Genomic DNA, 22,827 nt, shown 5'->3' with positions numbered 1-22,827 from the left:
TGCCTCCTGTGCTTTCCTTCCCTTCTCAGTTACGAGGGCTGTAATTTTGTCACACTCGCGCAGTTTTGCACATCCAACCACTGACTTCATATCATTTCACATCAGCAGGAAATGCAGCGAGAAGCACATTTTCTCTCACGCTTTCACACATGGTCAGGTGGGGAGGGAGGTGGAAGGGGGGTTGTATCTACACTCACTTTCATCCTTAGCCCATGGACATTTTTTCTTCAGATTCACGGCCTCCCAATGAAAAATGAATCAGAAGCAGTCCTCCAGCCTTTTGCTTGCCTTGAAAGAGGCTTTTACTCAATTTGAAGTCTCCAGAGGTGAAGAATTGCCAGCTACCCTGCATTGCAGTGTTTGGATATAATATTAGGGCCAAATAAATCATGAACTGTCAGGACTAACAACAAACTAGAAGAACTATATCTTCATAGCCTCCTCCTTTCTTCACGATATAGGCTTTGTCAAGAGTGTGTGTGTGCTTACAGATGCATTATTTTGGGTGCTAAGCCAGTTTTGCTCTGTGGAACCAGATGGGTTTGTATTGTTTCCCACTACGAGTCCAGAGAACCGTGTTTCTGTAACCATAGCCACGATTTTTTTCCCCTACCTCAACAAATTCTGTTCCTCGCCAAAATCTTAACCAAAGATATAAGTATAAAGCATGTGAACTTTGTTAAAGTAAATAATTTTAAGAACGTTCACAGTTAATTTTAAAAATATTGATATTTGATGTAGTCTGTTTTATTTAATTTTTAAATTTTTTTTCCAGAACTGTCTTTTGACTAGTTGGACATTGTGCATTCAATTATGCTTGACCTGCACACAATTAATATAAATATTGCACACGCAGTGACATCCGAATTTCCCCGTTGTCGGACGAATAAAGGAATATCTTATCTTATCTTTGACAAAGTTTGCATATCTTTGACAAAGTCAATCAATTTAAAAATGCAGGTGTATACAATTTTTAAATCACTTACGTTTCCTCATGTTAGATATTTTTGCACTGATTTTCATGCCTGTTTCTGTTTTATAAACACTTCATCCATCTCCCTGTCTCAGTATACGTTATTGCTGTTATTTTCCACATATTATTAATGTGCAGCGTTTCAGACTTTCCATCCCACTTGCCGATGCTCAAGTGTCTCAGTGCAAATTATGGATGGCATCACATTTGAGTCCCTTCATTTGCGCTGTTCTTATTCATGCTCTATTTTCCTCTGCTGTATTCAAATATCAATCTGTTGCTGCAGTGGCCCATTTAAAGTTTCATTATGTCGTATATCTGATGATATGAAAAAAAATCTAGCTGTGTTGTATAACTTCTCCTATTCTCCTTATTATCTGTGCAGGAGCAGAGCCCCAGTAACGCCACATCCCTGGCCATGATGCAGGAGCCGCAGGAGGTGGTGGAGGAGACGGTCACCATTGAGGAGGACCCTGGCACCCCCACCTCCCACGTCTCGGTGGTCACCTCTGACGATGGCACCACGCGGCGCACAGAAACCAAGGTAAAGCGCAATGGCGCACTCAGCAACTCGCAAGGGCATAGGCAGACTGATGAATGTGTTGAATAAATACTAGGAAAAAGACTCCATACATATTATATTTTACGGGTGTTGAGGGCACTGCAGAGTAGTAACATTGTGACACAGGGATTCGAAAAAAAAAACCTTGGCTGCAAGAACCCATACATTTGATCCATTTCAATGTCATTTCAAATTATGGTTATGGATCAAGCCACACAGTCCTGTACCTCCACCTCCCATCCTTAAGAACGCTAGATCTCATAATCCCACAGTCCGACGTGGTTTCATCCCCCTCTCATGGCTTTATTTATTTGATTATTGTGTTATCATGAGCCAGCTCCCCCAGTGCTGCGCTTCTTCAATACTCCTTTCGTTGATTTGTCCTCTACTATGTTCTGTCGTTTTTTTTCTTTCTGTAAGGATATGTCAGCTAACGTGGAGGTGAGTGGACTTTTATACCAGTATGGCTTTGCCCACCACGCCACCATTCTCTTGTGTGTCCATACAGGCTACGGCAGCAGTGTGCAACACAGTCTGCTTCATCACAAGCCACATAATACTCCAGTCTGTACTTTGTAAAGATCAAGTCACCGCTTGCTGCTTCCACCTCCTGGGATAAGACTCAATCTCTGTGTTCTTATTTCTTTTGCATGCTCTTTTTCTCTCCTGTCTCTTGTTTTATTTATTTCTCTCCCATGACTTTTATCTTTCATCATCCCTCAGTGACACCGTAGGAGGTACAAAATACAAAAAAGAACACTGCTTAGCACCAACAACACTGTGCGTACCCACTGGAGTATTATGATACGAGATAAAAAAGTGTTTCTTAATTGTGCTGTGATTTCACAATTTATTCATGAGGGCACATTTATTAATCCCTGTCACAGGAAATACAATTTCACTGTATTATTTGGCTTTATAATTTAAATAGTATCTAGAAACTTCATGGTCATCTTTAAAAATATAAATAGAATCAGCAACATTGGCTAACCTACGTGGTTTGCCAGTATCTTCAAGACCCGATTGCTGGTCTGACTCACCGGATGAGGACTGTGGTCTTGAGCCTGCAATCGATTGGAGGTGGCATTACCCTCCCTTTCTGCTTCAGGGCGGCCCTCAAGTCCCCTCAGCTAAAGAAAACAACAAACCTTTGAGCTTGCGACCTACACACTGAAAATGTTTGACTATTTGGATCGTGAACTCAAACATTCGACGCAAGTCTTTTACTGTCTTTGTGGGGAAAAAACCTCAATCTCAATGACAGCGGTAAATGTTAAAACAAGTTAGCACCTTCGCGGCATTCTGGGCTTGGTGCCGCGCAAAATGGCAAGATGACGATTGGCGAGAGAAATAAAAGGTTTCCAGTGTTTCATCCCCCATAGAAGAATGTTAACGCCTGCAGCCAGAGCACTATCTCACGCTGTGGAGATAAGTCTGGCAGTGCAAGACAACCCCAATACTGAGAATTGATGTCTTGTGATATCGCTAATCTGCACACTCATCGGAGCAGCGTGTGCCTGTTCATTGCATTTTTGGGACGCCGTCAGCATTTCACTGCTGAGTTTGAATCCATCGCGCTCTGTGCACAGGAGACAAATTCCGTCCAGAATCCACAACAGAAAAAAATCAACGACATCTTGGAAATGAGGGGGGGGGTGGGGGTTGGAAGCGCCGACTTTGCTCCTCTGCACTTGGAGACGTACCCCTCGAAGGTAATCAACGCTACAGTCAACTGCTGCCGTTGTAGGCTCACAGAGGAGTGGAGAGCTGTTGTGGAGCTCCTACTCTAGAGACTGTCAGACTGTAATTAAAAAGGCTGCTCTAATCCCCCATCAGGGAGGGCCCGTTGCCCTCCAGCCTGTTTACTGCAAGGGAAGTGGCCACACGCACACACAGACATGCTCACATTCATACGATTTTAAAAACTTGTTAGGAGTAACACACACATGCAGTAAAACCTCGCGCTACTCAAGGGCTTTGCTGCTGAGGAAGGGGAGAGGAAGGACACTCTTTTTCGAAAGGACCCGCCGTCCTGCTGTGAGGAGGCGCTGGGTGTTTTACTGAAGCCTCTTTAAGGAGAAAAGCAGATTAATGTGCTGAGGGTGAACTTCTGGAAGCCGACGTCTCTGTGTCGGCAAATGGTCCCCGACCCCGGCCCAAGGATTCGCACAGAGAGAACCCTTCCATGTCTCCTTCTCACTTTTCCTCTCTCCTCTCTGCATCATCTCCTCTCTCCGACTCACACCCCACACCCTTCGTCCTTCTCCTTTTCTATCTCTCTCATCATTTCGCACCAACTCACAGTTTTTTATTTATGTGCTTATCTATTCTTTAGAAGCAAACTTTTGGCATACTGTCTAATGCTAGCGCACTCCTTCCCCTTGATGGTTATCCCCTATCTGACTGCTGCAAGATGAAACACAGAGGCTTCTCCCATCTGCCTGATTTGCAGGCACACAAAAAAAGTTTTTGGGGTGGTAAACATGTTTCTTGCTGATTTAGTATCAGGAATATTACTAGTTAGAGTCCTGGGAAAGGATCAGTAAGATGGGGCTGCTGTATATGAGAGGATATCGGTGAAAAGAGAGGTGTGTGTGTGCGTAGGGGGGGTGGTCAAGGTTTTCCGATTACAAATTCGGATTAACTGCTGGTTCTATTTACATTTTTAGTCAATTCGTCACAAAGGGTATTGGCCCAGTTCACTGTGGTTGCCTGTGCGTGTGTGTGTTTGTATGGGTGAGTCTGAACACATGTACGCTCTCAATCGGATCCACGTCCATCCTCCGGCCCGAGCACGCTCCGCCGCCCTTTGGCGATCGTCCACTCCTCTTCTCCCGCTGGCAGACATGCTGAATGGAACGTCGGTCACGTCGGAGGACGAGCTCAACTGGGCCAATAAAAGCGGCATTCCGCACCCTTCGTCTGGATGTGAGCTAATGAGAGTTGAAGGGGACCGCGCAAAACAAATAAAAGAAGGCACTTTCGCAGCCCCGCTCACACCGGGGAGCCAACCCCTCGGCACGCAGGAGTTCTTTATTCACTTTTCAAGGAAAAAGGAAGGCAAAATGCCAAATGGTAGTTGGATCAGGTACAACTGTCATGAGTGTCACTGGTAAACAGAAAGGAATGAACAACATTATTCTCACGAGCACTTTTTGCAGGCTGATAGAAAGGAACCTTCTGCAGCAAAGCAAGAAATAAAACTACATACGTAGGTTACTAAAATCAATCGCCCGCTGCACCTACCACCCGGTGATGGTGATGACTGACAACTTGTCAGTGGAGTTCAGGCCGGCCACATTGACCCCCTCCCCCTACTTGTACCCAACTCTCGTCGTGGACAAAACTAAAGATTTCCACTGGTGTCATCATCGTTTATGGCGGGTTTCACAATCACAGGTTTTTTCTTAAAAAAACCCATAAAATCGCTCCCTCCTCCTTTCCCACTAACCTCAGGCCACTGTGTCCATTTATGCTCTCAATAAAGCGAATGCCACCGAGGTTGTGAAACCTCTCACGGTGCCGTAAAGAGGGCTGCTTGACGCCTGCCGCCTCCATTTTTAGCAGCCTGGTCAACAGTCCAGGCGACCCTGTGAATGATTTCCTGTGGTGGTTCTTTTTCCTGTCTGTACACTTTTAAGTACAATCCTGACTTGGCATGCATGCGCGCACACACACACTCACAGGCTCGCACTCTCCACCATCTTAGCGATTCTCTTTCAGCCCTGTTTACCCCCGCTTCAGCATATTTCAGAGGGTCCACCGAAACGCGCCCCCACCTACCCTCGCTTTTTCCCCCCGCTTGATGGTTTAATGCCTTGTGAACTTGAGCGCACATCAAAGAGTGTTTGAAACCTGCGTGATGGTTCCCTTTGCAGCCCTCGCAAATCGGCCTAAAAAAAAAAAGCTCTGTGAGTACAAGGCAGCCCGGCATACCAAGACTCGGAATGCTGTGGCATTCACCACGCTCTCCTCTCAGCTCGGGCAGGCCGGAGCTGAATAGGATATGTGAGGATGTAAGTACGATGATACTGTAAATAAAAGGTACGATAGCGATATGAATGAAAGCATTGTGACATGACTCTCCCTCTGGAATGCGGGGTTTCCCCCGTGGAGCTATAGTGCCCAGGCAAATCAATGCTCTGACACCCGGCCGTCGTCGGCCCCTTGAGGTCCAGAGTTAGCATCAGGGCCCACGATATGAACATAAGGACAGCCGCGTTCTGCGGCGGCGTACCACTGTGAATCAAGAGGGTGGAAGTGAGCTCGTTTTTCTCAGGTCATACAGTACACAGGCTTTATCTAATGTGAATCGAGCAAATGAGCCCTTTATTTTTAACCGTGCAAGGCCGTGGCGGAATGCCATCAGAAACAAATGTAAATTACTCAGTAATTACTCAGAACATGGAAATGAACCGTGGCGCTCCTGAAATAGGCTTTGTTGTGTAGCTCACAGTCAGAATGGGATCGAGAAACAAGGACGGTGATGATTTTCTTTTTGTTTCGAACACAATTAATGAGGATGCCGTGGTGGACATGTGGTTTGCGCTCTTGCTCTTGGCGCCCTCGTCTGTGGCGACGGTTGATGCGTTGTTGCGGTTTCTTGATATTGTTACACGCCTTTATTTGCTCCTGATTGAAATCGAAATGATGCCTTTGATGGGAAAATAAAGAAGGCATATTACAATTCAGAGGGCTGGTGTTGAAAATTAAACCCATCAGAATCGAGAATGAGTGGAATGATTTTTCTTTTTTAATTGTTCCACAAGAAATTCAGACTGTCGGTCTGTGCTCATCACGTGGGAATGAACCTCTCTTCAAGACCTTGTCAGGCACAGACCCGAAACTGCATCGGACCGGCACCCCCCATCAACCTCATTCATTTTGAAGATCAATTTATTGCCATGGACAAAATAGCCAAGTATCGGCCAGAGCAGAATTCACTGCACAGAAAAACTGGTTTCTCTAAGTGGCAAAGAGCCCAAAGAGGGGGGGGGGGGGGGGGGTTGTCTGTCTGCAACTCTCCAGTCAGACCAGCAGAGGAAGAGTTACTTAGCTATAGGATGAGGGGAGCGTGAAGGATAGAAACACGGTCATCACAGTCCTCCAGCTGCAGAGCGGGATGCTGCCCTGCGACGCTCTCTTGGGAGTAGAAATCAAGGTCCATGACCAAAACAGTTTGAGTTTAGAGGTGCCTTACAACAGCGTTGTCGTGTTGTAGCCAGAGCCAGTATATGTTTTTGTTTGTAGAATGAATAAATTTGGATTGATGATTGTATCACTTTACAGTGAAATGCAACACAAAAAAGAATGGATGAGTTTTTCTTTTACAGTAGGTTTGAAAAATGTGTTTTAGTTCTTGGACTTCTAACAAAGTCATGATTATACAGGTAGACAATCACACATCTTTGTGTATTGGACACCATGGTTTTCTGTGTGTATGCAGCCGGGATACAACACGTCTAAACAGGTTTGCTTTAATATCAATCTGTCATGCCACACTCTCTGACGGGTGCATCTGTTCCCCTCTACAGGTGACCAAGATGGTGAAGACGGTGACCACACGGACAGTGCGTCAGGTGCCCCTTGGCCCCGATGGCTTGCCCTTGCCTGAGGGCTCATCTCCACTGGGCAGCTACACCGACTCCATCGATAGGCGCTACTTGAAGAATGGAGGGGATCGCTTCATCACGCCTCAAGCGACCTCTACCCTGACGCGCTCCTACAACAACTCCTACAACGATTCCTACGGCGAGACGCCTGAGAGCCAGTACGTTCGCCACTATGGCCTGCACGACGGCTACGTGGATCTGACGGACAACTACGGCAGCCTGTCGCGCGGCGTCAACTTCCGGCCGCCACGCTACCCCTACTTGCCCAACAGCTACCGGCCGGAGAACAGCTACACGCTTCCTATTCGCAAGGATGACTACGGCCATGTCGCCCAGCCCCAGGTTCCTATGGGTAGTAGCACTGTGGATCTGAACCGCTCGCAGCCAGAGCGCTTCCAGGCCGAGCCTTATGGCCTGGAGGATGATCGTCGTAGCCTGGGCCCTGAGGAGGAGGAGCCGTACGAGCTAGAGCCCGACTACTCCACTGCCAACCGACGCACCCTGCAGGGGGCCAACCGGGGTCGCACCCACCGGGAACCCCTCCGTGATGGGCCCAGAGTCAGGTGAGAAAAAATGCAGAATGCAAGTAAAGGTTTTTCTTTACACTGTAATACACAGTCTGCTAATCTACCTCAAGGCAAAGGTATTACAGAGATACAGATACTTACAAACCTGACAGATTGTGTTAAGGCTGAAGGTTTTTGGCCAACTGGAGCGTGTAGGAGATGATCTGTTCGTGAAGGTGTGCAAGTGCATACGGAACACATTTTTTTCTTTTTTATGTTGGACAGAGTGTTCCTGTTCATATGCATGAGCGCAGACTTTGCCTCGACACCAGAGGAGATCAGGCCTGTTGACGATACTTGTCTTGTTCTTGCCATGAAAAAAGACTACATTACACCGTGCACAAGTAAACAGATGTCTCTCTCTCTCTCCTCGAGCAACTTGCTTGAGGTAAAAAAAACAAGTCTTCGAATGCTGTTTTGCTGCGGATGGATAGTGAACATGTGTTGTGTCAAAGGTAAAGAATGATCGGAGAGATGACAAGTGAGCGAGGGGACGACAGACGGAATGGAAGGAGAGTGGACGGGCTTTTGTCGGTTATCTCTCAACTGACTGTATCTCTCTTTAGGGTAGGATCACTCCTTGCCCCAGGAGGCAAAAACAGTTGCCAGCAAAAAGATCCCAAAGCTTCCAATCATTTCATTGATGCCCAAAGGGGGCCCCGGAACAAATGCCCACCCTCAAGTTAATTGAACTAGGGGTTGGGAGTTGAGTTGGTATGTCTACAAAGACTTCTTTTGAGCGGTGATCTGTATAGAAGATTGATATTTGCAAGTTCTCTGTACCTATTCGCCAATCTTAGGACAAAGTGTTAAGGCCCGAACACAGATCTAAAGGAACAGGGCTGTGGAGGTTGAGAGGCAGGAAGGAGGAAGACTGGGAAGAGTGTGTGTCCTAGTCTCTGAGCTTGTTTTTTATATCATGATCAAAGGTGATGCTGAATCCAGGTTTGCTGACATCTTGACAGTGCAGTAGTTTCGCTGTTGGAGTGCTCTTAATTAAGCTTGTGTACACACACACACACACACACACGCACACACACACACACACACACACACACACACACAGATGCATACACAGTCTGCTGGATTTAAAGGCCCCTCCACTGACATGTATGAGGCATGAAAGAGCAGATGCCTAATCAGACTGTGTCTTTACACACTTTTACATGCTCTGACACTTAAACACACGGTAGCTCTTTCTCACACACGCACGCACACACACACACACACACACACACACACGCACACGCACACAACGTCAATAGGAATCCACATCTTCATAGAATGAGTCACTCCCCCATCCGCCAAGTGAGAGGCACTTGCTGTGACAGGCAATTTGTAGCCTGCCTTACATGTGTCACAACACAGCCCCAACAGCCACATACACCCCGTCAGAAACACACACACACACACACACACACACACAGACAGACACACACACTCCCGTGCACCTGCTTGCAGATGCTCATGGGGATGCCCAACCGCAATCACGCGGGCTCAAAGCCACACATGACTGCAAACAATACAATATTTCTACTCTTGCTCTGGAGCTGGAACTGAAAACACCTCAACATCAGGCTCTCCCGTGCGCTCACACTGCAATTCGTGTATTCCTCCGAGAAGGAAGCGGTGGCTCCAAAGTGCTACAGCGTAATGAATTTGGGAATTAAAAGCGCCTTAATTACAGTTTATCGTTTGCATCGCAGGCCCTCAATTATCCGCCACAAAAAATGTAGATCTTCAGTACTGCAATGGATTCCTGCGTCGGCACCAAGATGTCTTTATTTTTTTTTACCGCTGTGGAATCCATCGTGTGTTAGCATATGCATGAGAATGATGATGATGTGTTCCTTCTCAAGGTTCTGAGGTTGGATGTGTGAGCATGGCTCACTCTCGGATTTCAGTGTTAATGTCCCTGTTATGTACTGTAGCTACTGAGGGAAGGACGGGCATCTCCATTCCCTTAATCCCTGCTCACGTTTCTGCAGATAAAGCACATTCTCTCTCCCTCTGTCTGGGTGTGTGAGTGCATCTTATTTCCTTTCTCCCCCCGTGTGTGTGTGTGTGCGTGTGTGTGTGTGTGTGTGTCCATGAGCACCTTTCTGGGCATGTGTGTCCTCACACCATTGTGATTAATAGCTGCTTTTGAACTCTGCTTGTCTACAGAGGCGTCTTAAGGCTTAATCTCTAATGGCTCATCTGTCCTTGGGTGACCCGCTCTGCTTCACCTGCCCACATGCATCCACCACACACACACACACACTCACACACGGACGTGTGAATACATGCATACGGTCACACAATCGCTTAATTGAGAGGGAGGGGGTTTCTTTCCAATCCAGTGGTGTCTTCAGGGAACGGCCCGTGGAAGTGGTGTGATACTCGCCAGCTCAGCCCCCCTCCGTCCTGCCAAGAGGCTTTCACCGAGAGCCAAATATTCTGTTTAATATTATACTTCCCCTCTGTCATGTCTGAGGTTTCTTAGAAGAGCCCCCTAAATTATAAACAATATTCTCCAACAAATGTCACTCAAGCAATGAAAACAAGCAGTGGTGGCGGTGAATGATGTTGCTAAAGCGGCCTGAGAAATTAGAAAGTGGCAAGACACATACACTCCAGCTTCACTTTCTTTCCCTGAGCTTTACTGTTTTTTTCCCCTCTTCTTTGTTCTCTGTCCCGCAAAGACTCTTGTGCATCATAAAACAATTATTGCCCATAATTCAGAATGAGAAGTGTGCTTGGCAGGGCCTGCCAGTGACGCGCTCATAAACTCTACGGAGAGGCGATGTGTACACATGAGATGCACAACATCTTCTTCCGAGTCTCTAATCCTTCTCAGTTTATCTTCATTCACGGGCCTCCCCGAGGAAGAGGGTCAGGCACCGCATGCCGAGATTGTAGGATGACGAGAGTAATTGACGGAAGAAGAAGGAGATGAAGAATAGTGAGGATGTGACAAAGTCCACATGAGTAATTGAATCTGTTTATCTTTCATTCTATTCTTTGTGTCTCAGAAACAAAACAAAGCACGCACCCACGCACCGTGAGACGAGCAGCACAGACACAGGAATATCCCGGACATTCAGCAGCTCAATTAAAATGAGAAGAGTGATCTGCTGTAATCACGCTCGGAGCATCGCGGCTGGCAGTGGAGGGCCCTTTCGCATCCCGTGAATACACCCCTCCCTGTACACACAATGGCGCCGATTTAAATGCAAATCCTGACATTCCCATCACTCAGCCTCGCGACGCCCGCTTTACCGAGAAGCCCGGTCGCATCGGCGCAGATCTGAATGAGTCACGATCCACACAGCTGTACGTCTCGTCCTTGTGTTGAAGTGTTGTGTGCGAGGAAGTGTCGCGACAAACACAGTGCGACAGATAACGAGGGAGAAAGCCAAAGAGAGACGGAGAGAGAGACCGGGTTTGGAAGAGGCGGTGTTCACATACTGTTTGCGGCAGTATAGGACGCAGACAGCGATGAGACGGCGATGGCGCCGAGATTGGGCACTGCCCTTTCTTTAGGAGGGTTATCCCTGCCTCCCGCTGCCTCGTCACGTCCACTGTCCCACAGCATTTGAAAGCTTCCGAGTTTGGGAGTGAGTGCTCGGATCGCAGTGTACGCAAGGAAGCATTTAGTAACCGCCGGCACGTGCACGCGTGCACAAATACTCGCAAGTTTCCCCTCTTTTTTCCATGGAGTCTGTCAGTGATTTTTTTTTTTTTTTGCCAGACCTCGGAGCAGCGGCCGTTTTCCAAATGATGTGCTGCGCTCGGGGCTCCCGGTGGGCCCCTTCTTCCATACTGCGGTCACAGGCTGTCCAACATGTTCTCCACAGAGCTGATGCTCCAGATCCTCAGTCAATGCAGTAAAATCATCGACAATAACAAAGAGAGAGAGACAAGCTTTCTCCAAAATCGCGGACTGCCCCTTTAATGTAGCTGCGTTCAAGTCAGTGTTTTTTTTTTTTTTACTTTTTGGTCTGGTGTGCCACGACACCTAATGGTTGGCCACACCCATCCACAGCATGTGGATGCAGGACCTCACTCCGTCTTTTTCAATGTTCTTTCCGTCCATCTTAAAAAAAAAGGGTATTTAGTTACTCATTACATTGCTCGAACGGATTTTTTTTCCCTCTTAGTTCATCTCTCATATCAGTTTGCCCCAGCATGCCTGGGAAGAACTGTTTGAATGCATAATTAACAGAAAAACTCATTAAAAATGAGTGTTGGATCTGGAAATCCCTGCCAACCGCCGGCTTTGGCCACACCGTTCTGTCGCACCACCATGCGTCAGAGATGGTGAGAGGGGACCAGCTGGATTTTGTAACGTGGGTAAACGGGTCTCACGCTGCGGGGAGGGTTGTGGGGGAATGGCTGGGCATAAGTACACAATCCTAATTCAGTTCCTCTCCCCGTGTCGTACCTCTTCCTACCAACCATTCTCCGATCCCGTCTAGACTGCTCAGTGGTGTGTGTTCAAAAAAGTTACGGTTAGTGGAGATTCCAAAATATTCGGAGCCCATTTTCTGACAGAGTAAAATGCGAGTCCCCTGACTCCGTCGTCTGAGTTGGCCCTCCGAGTGAAAAACTACTCCTGAGATTAAAGAGCTGTAAGTGATATAAGCACGGCTGCGCTCCAGCAACACATGATCTGTCACTGGAATTGAGCGACTACGTTTTCGCCCATGTTCCGATGGAGAATTGATGTGGCCGCCTTTGGAGTATAGAGCGTAGATCATGTACTCCGAGAGGCTTTGGGAAGTAGAGAAAGTTTTCTCATACCCAGTGGCCAAACATATTTCCGTCATCAAAAATGAGAGGAGCTCAACACTGTTTAAGCCCCCCAGCCCTAACAGTAATAATGACAATGATGCTGATACAAGCAGAGATGCCGGTGATCGTGATCCACATTTTAGCGACTGCGTCCTCGTGTTCGGCACCGCGAGCAAAGGGAGCCCCCGAGGCATCACAGGGGCTCAGAGTCGTCCCTGGAGGGACAGCACAGCTCTTTCCTCTGTCCCCTGAAGGAAAAGCCTTCAAATCCCATCTCCACTGAATATTGGGACTTCTTAAAAAAAAAAAAAAGACATCACAGGACTCTCCCTCAAAGATTTTTCTTCAGTGTTTACCTTTGTCTCTTTTTCTTTGTGAACTGCCTAGTGTTTTTTTCTTCCTGTCTCTCAACCACTCTCCCTGAGACTTTATGTGTGTTGAGGTCTGGCGTGTTTGTTGCCACCAGCCGGCCGGGAGGGATTAATAAGGAGGATGCTGCTCGCCGTGCCACCACATTCCTTTTGACACACCTCTTAAAAACAGGTCCCGACCACAAATCCCCACCTCTCCCCCTTCAACTCTTTGTCCTACACTCCTTCCTTTTTCTCCCCTCATCGCCCACATCGTTTCACCTCTCACTCACCCTCTCCTCTGCTTTCCCTTTCCCCCTCATTAGTCAGTGGCTCTCGCCTCCGTAAGTCTTTCCCGCGGCTAACTAATTCCTCTCTCAGACAAATCTGTCTGAGTCACCCACCATTTGCCTCGTCCATCTCCCCTGTCCTCACCGTCCTCTCTTCTCCTGTCTTCCAGAGGGTACCCAGACGACCCCATTGAGCCCGAGATGATCGATGAGCGCCACCCTTACATCCACGGCATGTATTCAGCGCCGCTGGCTCAGCCGGAGAGGGGGAGCATGGCCAGTCTGGACCGCATGGCTGGCCGGCGCTCACCCTCCATCGACAGCATCCGCAAGGACCCGCGCTGGCGCGACCCAGACCTCCCCGAGGTCATCGCCATGCTGGGTCACCCTATTGACCCGGTCAAGTCCAACGCCGCTGCCTACCTGCAGCACCTGTGTTACGAAAATGACAAGATCAAGAAGGATGTGCGTCAGCTGAAGGGGATTCCCGTGCTCGCGGGGCTTCTGGACCACCCCAAATCGGAAGTCCACCGCAAAGCATGCGGCGCCCTGCGCAACATCTCCTACGGCAAGGACAATGACAACAAGGTGGCCATCAAGAACTGCGACGGCATCCCAGCCCTCGTCCGCCTGCTGAGGAAGACCAATGACATGGAGGTCCGAGAGCTCATCACCGGTAAGAATAATCATTTTCGTATGACACACAGGATCATGTGATGGGACTGAAAAAGGACAACACACAGCAATTATTACTGATATCTGGTCATTGGGAAAATGGAGGGTTGCCATGTTGAGACAACCGTTCAAACTCACATACACACCTAGAGTCACCAGTTATAACCTGCATGTCTTTGGCCTGTGGGAGGAAACCAGAGCACTCAGAGGAAACCCACACGGGCACGGGGACGATTCGCAAACTTCACACAGACTCCAGCAGGCTGAGCGCTTGCAAAACCCGAACCCTCTCGCTGCGAGGGAACAGTGCTCAACACTGCACCACCGCGTTGCCAAGCAACAGCATTAAATTCATGTGTGATTGATTTTGTGAGATCAAGTTTAAAACATTCCAGGGGGTGATTGTTGTCAGAAAATCTTGTTAAGCCACTTTACTGCAATGTCACCAAATTAAAAAAGAAAAACATTTCCTGAATCTGCGAGGAACAAAATGTGTATGTTGGTGAGATGTTTCACTGGATATACGTATTACATAAATATATCAGAATCTCCAGGTTCACTCAACCTCCTCCCTGATCACTTTGCTCCTCAGCTCATTCTCCCACCTGCTGGCCAGTCATCCAACCCCACTCACCGCTTCAGCCTTCGCTCCCCGCTCTGCTCGTTCAGCTTTCTCTGGCTCCATCGTACACATCGCCAGTTCCCTCTTTGCCCTCAGCGTTCAACCTGCCAGGATCCTCACACCCCCCCCCCCCCCCCAATAAATCTTCACTTTATCACTTGAAGCCGTGTCCTGCATTTAGGGTCATCCATTCAAACATAACGTGACGTGTGTTCCGTGACGAAAACACTGTTTCTTTTCTTGTAAATTTACAATGCGGGTGTATTGCATTCCTAAAGTAAAACATCAATTGCAATTGTCCTTCCATAGGTAAAGGGTTCTTTTATTATTCCAAACCCACCTGCGTAGCACCATTGCAGCCAGGCATGCGGGCTTTCATCCCCACTAATTGGTCTCACAAGTCTATCTCGCATAGTAAGCATTAAAAGTGCTGCTTTTAAGCTCATATCATAGGGCCCTAATGTGCCAGTCTTTTCCAATCTCCGGCTTCGTACCTGCCATCACTTATATATGCCATCCAAGAACCTACTGACTTTGTTGTCATAATCCTATACACTGCATAGTAATGCAGGGCTGTGAATAATACTGGCTTATATTGAAACGATTTTTTTCTTTTTTGCATTTCTCACACATCGATATTATGACAGGCGGCAGTTTTCACAATTTTGCTTATGTGAAAGAAATTGATTAAATGCTATTAGCTTATCTACCATTTAATAAGTTTGTGTCCCCAGGTCTCCTATATGGAAAGATCCAGTGCTTGTCACTGTGTTACTGGTTATTCAAAGAGCAGCAAACGTCCATGAGATAATTATTTGGTCATGAAGTCGTTCCATTTAATGAAAAGGATCACATTAAAAAAATCAGACAGGGTTTGATGACTAAATCCTTATTACACAAAACTTTAATCAGAAAGAGACGAATAGAAAGAAGAGGGATTCTTCAGGGTAACCACTAATTCCGGGGAAAAAAAAAAAAAAGTAGTTAGCTGCCTTCAGTAATGAAATATATGTTCTTTAAGAGAAAGTATTGTAATTCATACACCATGAGAGGTAGGGGTATTAAGACGTGACGATATTTCTCATCTAGAGCCCGACCGATATGGATTTTTTGCGGCTGATGCCGATATTGATATTAGGGAGTACAAGATTCCCGATACCGCTACATCGGCCGATATGTATATATTATGTATATTTAAAGCTGTCGATGATTCCTAAGATGTCGATATCAAACCTTTATGACAAAGAAATGTAATTGAGTCTTGATATTTTAGTTTAATAATAAACTTTATCATAAATAACTATAAATTGATTTTTTTTTTTTAAAATACAACCGAACAAATAGAAGTTGTAATAAGAAAATAAATGTATTTAACCTAAAAAACATATCGGCCAATACCGATTTGTTTGTGAAAGGCTAATATTGGCCGATATTATCTGCCATCCAAAATATATGGGTCAGGCTCTATTCTCGTCGAGGTGTAAAGCTGTCTGACAGACGAGTATCCAGCTGCAGGTAGAATGGTGTCGGAGTCTGAAGGCGTAGAAGATGACCCCCGCCACGTTTAAATCTTCTTTGCGGCAGCGTTTTGGGTTCGCGGTGTAAATAATAAACGGCAACAGAGTGACAGACAAGACATGGGCAACATGTAAGCACTGTAAGAAAATGTTGCCATACAGCGCGGCTAACACAAGCACTACGCAAAGACACTGACAGAACCACCACGGCTCTCTGCTGCAAAATGCCTTTGCACCTCAACTTCCACAGTCAAGCGCTGGAGCCACGGCAATGACGAGAGACATTTGTGTTTTCATTGCAGCTGATACGACGCCGGTCACCGTAGTGGAAAATGACAGGGACATTCTATTACGAGATGATTAGTGAAAACATTCCTAAATGCACCTGCATTGTTTTGCATTTTGTGACTTTCTGTCAAATAAAAGACAGTCATGTTTTTTCCGTCATGGAAGTTTTCTTAAAAATAGTGTTAAAATCTCGTCCCGTCTGGTTCTCCTGGGCTGAGTGCATCGTCACACCCCTAATGATAGGGTTTCATCTACCTGACCCGCTAGATGTCATCTGGGGAATACAGTCGTGGGTGTGTGGGTCCATGGGTCTACTCCCCACACGACTCGTTTGACCTGATGCTCTTGGCCTTGCCACGTGCGAAAACACAAGAACGCCTTCCCAGTGATATGCGCCACCGCTTTGGAAGTTTTTCTGCACGTGCAAAACGCAGCACGTGCACCGCCCGAGACAGGACAGAGGGTACGTGTCAGGTGATTTTCGCGGGGAGAATTGTTTTTCAAGCTGTGCTTTTCGGCAGCTGCCAGTGGTTTCCAGCTGGGTGTCGTGCTATGAGGCTGTGGCACCTGAAAGGGCGGAGATCGGCACAAGACACTGGCCATTGACAACTTCAATTGAAAGGTATTGACATTGATACCGGCCCTTTAAAACCACGCCCTCGTTGAACTGTACTGCGCATGTAAACGTAAGTGCGTGTGTGTGTGTGTGTGTGTGTGTGTGCGTGCGTGTGCGTGTTTCCTTCTGCTGTGACAGAGACGTCACGGTGAGCGATGACTCTGCCACAGCAGGAATGATTGCCTTTACAGCGTCGTGTTGCTCCACATCATAGCTAAAAATAACCCTGCGCCACGAGACAAGAAGGACGGAGCAGAGAGGGAGGCTTCTTAATTTTTGGCCTCCTCTGTCCCTCTCTCACTCATTATCTACCCTCCTTCACTCAGTCGGTCAAATGCGTTTCTCTCTCCTTCATTCATTATCGGCCCTCTCGCTGTTTCTCCGCCCGTCCCGCCTCCGTCTCTCTCTCCGTCTCCAGCCTCGGGTTCCCATCGCCGGTGCTCCGGCCCCAGTGAAAACAGGCCCGTCACAACGCGAGCTCAGCTTACAGCCTCGGCCCGTGTGGCTGGAATTGGCCGTGTTTTACTACAATTAAATATAATTGGTGGGGTTTTAAATAGAGGCCCCTTTTTCATGAGTCCATGTGTTTAAAAGGGTTTGCTGTTGGAGTTTGCCCTGTCCCCGTGAAAACCGCAGCGAGCTCTGTTTTCTGCAGCGGGGGAAACGGGTGACGTGGAAGGAGCCGAGCGGTTTTATTTTCCAACACACAAGACAGACGGGCCAGTGGTTGATATTTTTAGAGCTTTGTAACCGTTCAGGGTGATTCTATTTTCCCTGTCGGTGGGCCCTGGGCCGTTTGTGCCCTCAAGCAGTTCCCTCTGTGGAAACGTAGATTATTAAGCGGAGATGTCTAAGTCTGGCCAGGTGTCGGTCAGGCAGGTGGACCCCGTTGTCGTATGGAAGAGAAATGCATATAGTTCACGTTGGCAGGCCCTGAAGAGTAAAGATGTCTGGAAACTTCTACGTCTGTTGCAAGGATTTTGTGGGTTTCTTTTTTTTTTTATGAGTTGCTGACAAACTGGCAAATAGTATTACAGACCTTTTTTTGACCACTAGGGGGCAGCACAATAAGATGTTAACACTGCATTGTCATATCATTACCAGGTAAATCGAATGCGTTAGCAATCAGTTGCCTATTTACACACGGAGCAGACGCTACGCCAGAATTAACCTGCAGCCGTGTTTATTGTCACCCACTGAACTTAATCCCAGTCTTCTCTCTGTGTTGAACTACCTTTGGGTCTATGTTTTTCATTTCCTATGAGAAAAGAAGCAGCTCTATCTTTTTGTCGCTCCTCTAAAGGCACTATGCCTGTTGACGAGAGCAGCGAGACTGAAGCAAAACAATAAATGTGGTATTAAAAAGAGCTGGGCAATAATCATCTTCGACCCCTCTCACATTAGTCATCGCGCCCATTGTTAATATTAATATATCGACGGGAGCAGCCTTAAATATGATTTATATTCGTGATATCAGACATTGGAACACTTAGAGTTGGGTTAAACCCCTTGACGCTGTTTTATTGTTGTAATTAGTGCATCTCAAACCCACTCTATTACCACTATAGGAACAAGACGATAGATATTTTTCACAGTCACACAGCCTTCACTTGTAAATCACCACTTGCCAGCCGCTTGGCAGTGTTTTCTCCAAGGGCATAGCAAGGACAGTGAAGGAGAGGGATTACTCTACTGTACTTAAATGGGTAATACAAATACCAATTGAATTAAAAATTTCCCTTCGCCGTTATAGTCTTATCATTGCCACTTAATCAAACGCACGCGGGCACGGCGGCGGCGTTCGAAAACGATGCAAATGAAAACCATAATCAAATGCGGCACTGATTAATGAGTTTTCAGTCAGTATGTGATCAAACAAAGTGCATCATATTCATCATATTCACGACGCCGACTGGAACCTAATGTGATTCTTTTTGAACAAACGGATCGCTCAGTGTTCAGGTCTCAGCTCGTTTTCAGCACATACAGTGTGTGTTGCTATAACCCACGTACACACACCGTAGGTGTGAGTCTTACTCCTGGACGTGGTCCTTATGATGTGATGCAGAATACAGTGACGTCATTTTTGAGGAGGGAAACTCGATGTGCCATGAGGCAACCCTGTTGAGTTCATCATTGGAATACTGTGTGTGTTTGTGTGTGTGTGTGTGTGTGTGTGTGTGTATTTTCTGTTATCCTTCCTCCTTAATTTCATGAACTGCTTTCTCCGCCTCCTGCCTTGTAGCTCCTCCCAAACACACACACACACCTTCCTTTTCTCTCACTAGACGGCGTTTGCAGTAGCAGCGAACAGAGTGGGTCCACTCGTCCCTCTCTTCCCTCTTTCATATCTCTCGAATGCACCATTTTCCCCCCCTAAACCGTCTCAGCCTTTGTCTTTAACACCGTGAGTGTGATGGATGGCATAAGGGGTGAGCAGGAGGAGGAGGAGGAGGAGGAGGAGGAGAACGGTAATGGGCAGAACTAAGTTAATAGCCGTGCTTGAAGAGCAACATGCCCGCCAGTGGTGCCTGGAAAATTTAATTAGCCGTAGCCACAGCTCCTGTCCCGTTCCCAGTCCCTGTCCCGCCAGCCCTCACATTAGGTATCGGAGAGAGAATGGAAAAGTAGTAAATAGAGAAACAGTATAGGTAAGATGTTATTCACACTTAGATCCCAGCGTGTCTCTTATGCCCCCATCATGTCATTTACTTTGACAAATACACACCCGGTTTCCATCTAAGCATTGTTGGGTAATATCTGACAACAGCTCTGACAAAAATCTGACAAATCATGACTGCGTGTTTGTGGCAGTAAATGATTGAAGAGGCAGCATTAATGTACGTTTTCTTACTGTCTCGCGGCTGGATCGGATTTAAGACCAAAAAAAAGGGAACAAATCACATATCTGATATCTGATGTAAATATCAGATCAAAATGTTTTCCTCGTAAGCCCTCTCAACGTGCACTCCTATTAATGGAAATTCATGGATAGAGGTCTTTAGAGATTATTTTTGTTATAGCTGAATGGGTTCCGTTCACAGGAATATATCACAATAGATTTCACAATTTGTTGCGCTGATTCATTTCATTTCTGGCTGCTCTTTAGATGGTTTCCTTCACGACCATTTCACGCAGACTGTTTACCCATTTAGAAAATTGTCTCAGCGGATAAACCACATTAATAAATCAGAGAGGGATAATGGAGACTATACTCAGTTATGGAATATCATGGTAAAGTCTTGGAATTGTGGTATTTATGGCCCATGAATTACAGATTTTCTGCTATTGTCTATATACCAGAATTAAGTACATTCCTAACCAACACTAAAGATTTCCATTCGGAAGGTAAAAAACAGTACCACAGCTATTCATGGATTCCTTGTATATATAAGTATTTTTGTATTTTCATCTGTATCAGTCAATATTTAGAGGTGTGGTGCAAATAGCTGCCGTTTATATGTTATTCTGCTTCGCTAACAGATCGGTGTAGTTCTAGACTTTTGAAGGGATAATTCAACATTTTGAGGAATACACTTTGAGCTTCGATGCCCAAACGTAGCTGAGAAGATTGATACCTCTCTCATGTCTGAATGGTGACGTTAGCTGGTGACGTTGAACTGGTCCTTTAAGCAAGCACACTATTGACGTCCCTTTTCCGAAAGGACAATAAAAAATAAACCCAAACTGGTAGGTCTGTGACATCACAGTTGCTCAGTATCAGCCTCAGTATCCCGTGGGACGGCGGGGCATCCCTAACCACGCCCGCCCCTGACAATCTTATAGAGGTCAACAAACGGACTAATGGAGTCGCTGCTCCGAAACACTGGCATGACGTGGGATCGGGACTGTCCCCTCCACCGCACTCTGTCATCCTTAATAACGTTCCGTCCGTGGGCTGCGTGTCGCGCTTGATGGATCGCAGCCGCGGCAAAGACACGTCCCTTTCCTCCCCTCTGGCAAAATGTGGTCGCTGTCGAGCTGAGTGATTCCACCAGCCTGAGCAGTGTTTCAGCCGGAGTACCGGAGGTAATGGTGGACACAGGCCGGGGGGGGGGGCCAGAAAAAGAGGGGCTTATTGTGTGACGGCCCAGGTATCTCGTACGTTACATTGGAGTGTTATTGGAAGTTTACATGCGGCCTTGTGCGTTTCTACAAAGTGTGTCTATGCTCATGCTTTGGCCAAGATGCTGGTACATTTTATGTTTTAATATACAGAAATTGGGGCTGAACGATTTTGGGAAAATATAAAAAAGTGATTATTCTGAAATATATTGCGATTCGATTTGAGATTATAATCAGGAGGGAATAGCCGTGGTGTTCGTGAACCATTTCACACGGAGTAACGGTGGCAAACGACTCCGATGTGGTGCTCTGTTTGCTAGATGGGGCGTCACCACTTTCCCTGACTTTCTGGCCGTACACTTGTCATGTAGCCGCCTGTGCCGCTGTTCCAAGCGCTGATATGAGTTGGTGGATGTCACCTCGGGATGTAGCAACTGAATGCGTTGCACAATGCCTTCTTTTGTTGCGCATCTGTCGTCTCAAACCCCAAACCCTCCCGTATCTAGGAGTCGCGGCTTTTCTTCGGGACTAAATGGCCCACGAGGCCGCTCCGCCAATGCAATGTTTTCTTTGGCATCACCCGTGAGTTGTTGGTGGTCGTATACGCAGTCGCCTTGGGCAACTTCTGATTAGTGAGAAGGACCAGTACATGAGGAGTGACAACAAAGTATAAACTCTGGGTCAGATGCGCTGCATTATAACGTATTCATAAATCTCAGCCGCGATTAGACAACGATTAGTCGTTCATCCCTGAGAGAAATACATATCCAGCCATGTTGAAGCTTTTGGACCTAACTTGAATGGTAAACTCTGTATCATACAACTGAATTAGAAGGAAAGATTTTTTTTGATGTATTAATGCATTGTTTCCTTTTTGCTCATGTGCAGAAAATTTGCAGCTCATGAATGCCCATTTATTAATTCCTATGTCCTCAATATTATGACAAAAAAGCATTTCATTCAGAAGTTTCCTTGATGCACTGCTCGTTTTTCTTTAAGCTCTCGTGGCCAACTTCCTCTGTGTGCTCGCTGCACATTTGGATGTTGCTTGACACGTCTAAAACTGATGCCAGTGACACGTCAGTGGGCGTAATCAAGCTGACAGCCTGGCCAGAGGAGGACACACACACACACACACACACACACACACACACACACACAGACACACACACACAAGAGCAAAATTATTAATGGGATTCATGATACTTACTCTCACACTCGCTCTCATGCATTTGATTGGAATGAATGACAAAATTGACCTTGTGGGGGGGGGAGCAAGGAGGAAATATGCACCGTAGATGAGGCGGATGATTGACTAAGAACTAAAGGGAGATCTATTAAACCATGGAAGAATCTGACAGACCAACATAAATTATTTTCAGATAGGGAGAAAAAAAGTAGCGAAAATATGTTTTTTAATTCTGATATTTTTGCTCTTTTCAACACATCCATCCATTGCTCATTCTTCGAGGCTTGCGGTGGAGAAGGAGCCAATCATAGCTGACATTGGGTGAGAGGTCGCCAGTCTATCACAGGGCCAACATACTTATCATTTTCAAACTCAAAGCACTTAAAATGTGCAAAAAGTAGGTAAGTAAAAAGGAGGAAACTATGAGGGGAACATGAAGGCAGCACAGGAAATATACCACATTACTACACATCTGTATTAAACCATAGGTAGGTCGGGTTAGATGTAAATAACACTGGTGTAATTTGTTCTAGTGGCATAACATTTCAGCATGTTTTAAAATGTTTGCAATTAAGAAATCAATTTGAATCTTTTTGAGGAAATTACATTAAACGCCTAAAGCACAAAATCAAAACCAGCCTTTATTCAACAATGTAATTACCTGATTATTGGTTGTCTTGGGCGTCGGGGACTCGCTGTGAAAGCATTCTGTCGGGCCGCGTTTAC

The 22,827-nt window shown here is 46.5% G+C and overlaps 1 protein-coding gene across 16 annotated transcripts in view; it reads left to right on the top strand.

Moving 5' to 3' along the window:
• The window catches only part of arvcfb (ARVCF delta catenin family member b), a 215,336-nt gene that overhangs the window by 135,282 nt on the left and 57,227 nt on the right, over nt 1-22,827 (top strand). For 11 of the 16 annotated variants that reach the window (XM_035639699.2, XM_035639698.2, XM_035639702.2 and 8 more), the window contains 5 exons: nt 1,359-1,517; nt 1,956-1,976; nt 5,414-5,551; nt 7,070-7,710; nt 13,300-13,805. In XM_035639699.2, the coding sequence (XP_035495592.2) occupies nt 1,359-1,517; nt 1,956-1,976; nt 5,414-5,551; nt 7,070-7,710; nt 13,300-13,805 (1,465 nt within the window). The remainder of the gene's footprint in view (nt 1-1,358; nt 1,518-1,955; nt 1,977-5,413; nt 5,552-7,069; nt 7,711-13,299; nt 13,806-22,827) is intronic. The other 5 variants (XM_047330951.1, XM_047330953.1, XM_035639704.2 and 2 more) reach the window with 2 other exon arrangements.

This window comes from Scophthalmus maximus, chromosome 3, assembly GCF_022379125.1.
Source record: "Scophthalmus maximus strain ysfricsl-2021 chromosome 3, ASM2237912v1, whole genome shotgun sequence".
Lineage (NCBI taxonomy): Eukaryota > Metazoa > Chordata > Actinopteri > Pleuronectiformes > Scophthalmidae > Scophthalmus > Scophthalmus maximus.
Note: the sequence above shows the minus strand (reverse complement) of the source record. Positions and strands in the feature narration are given on the sequence as shown.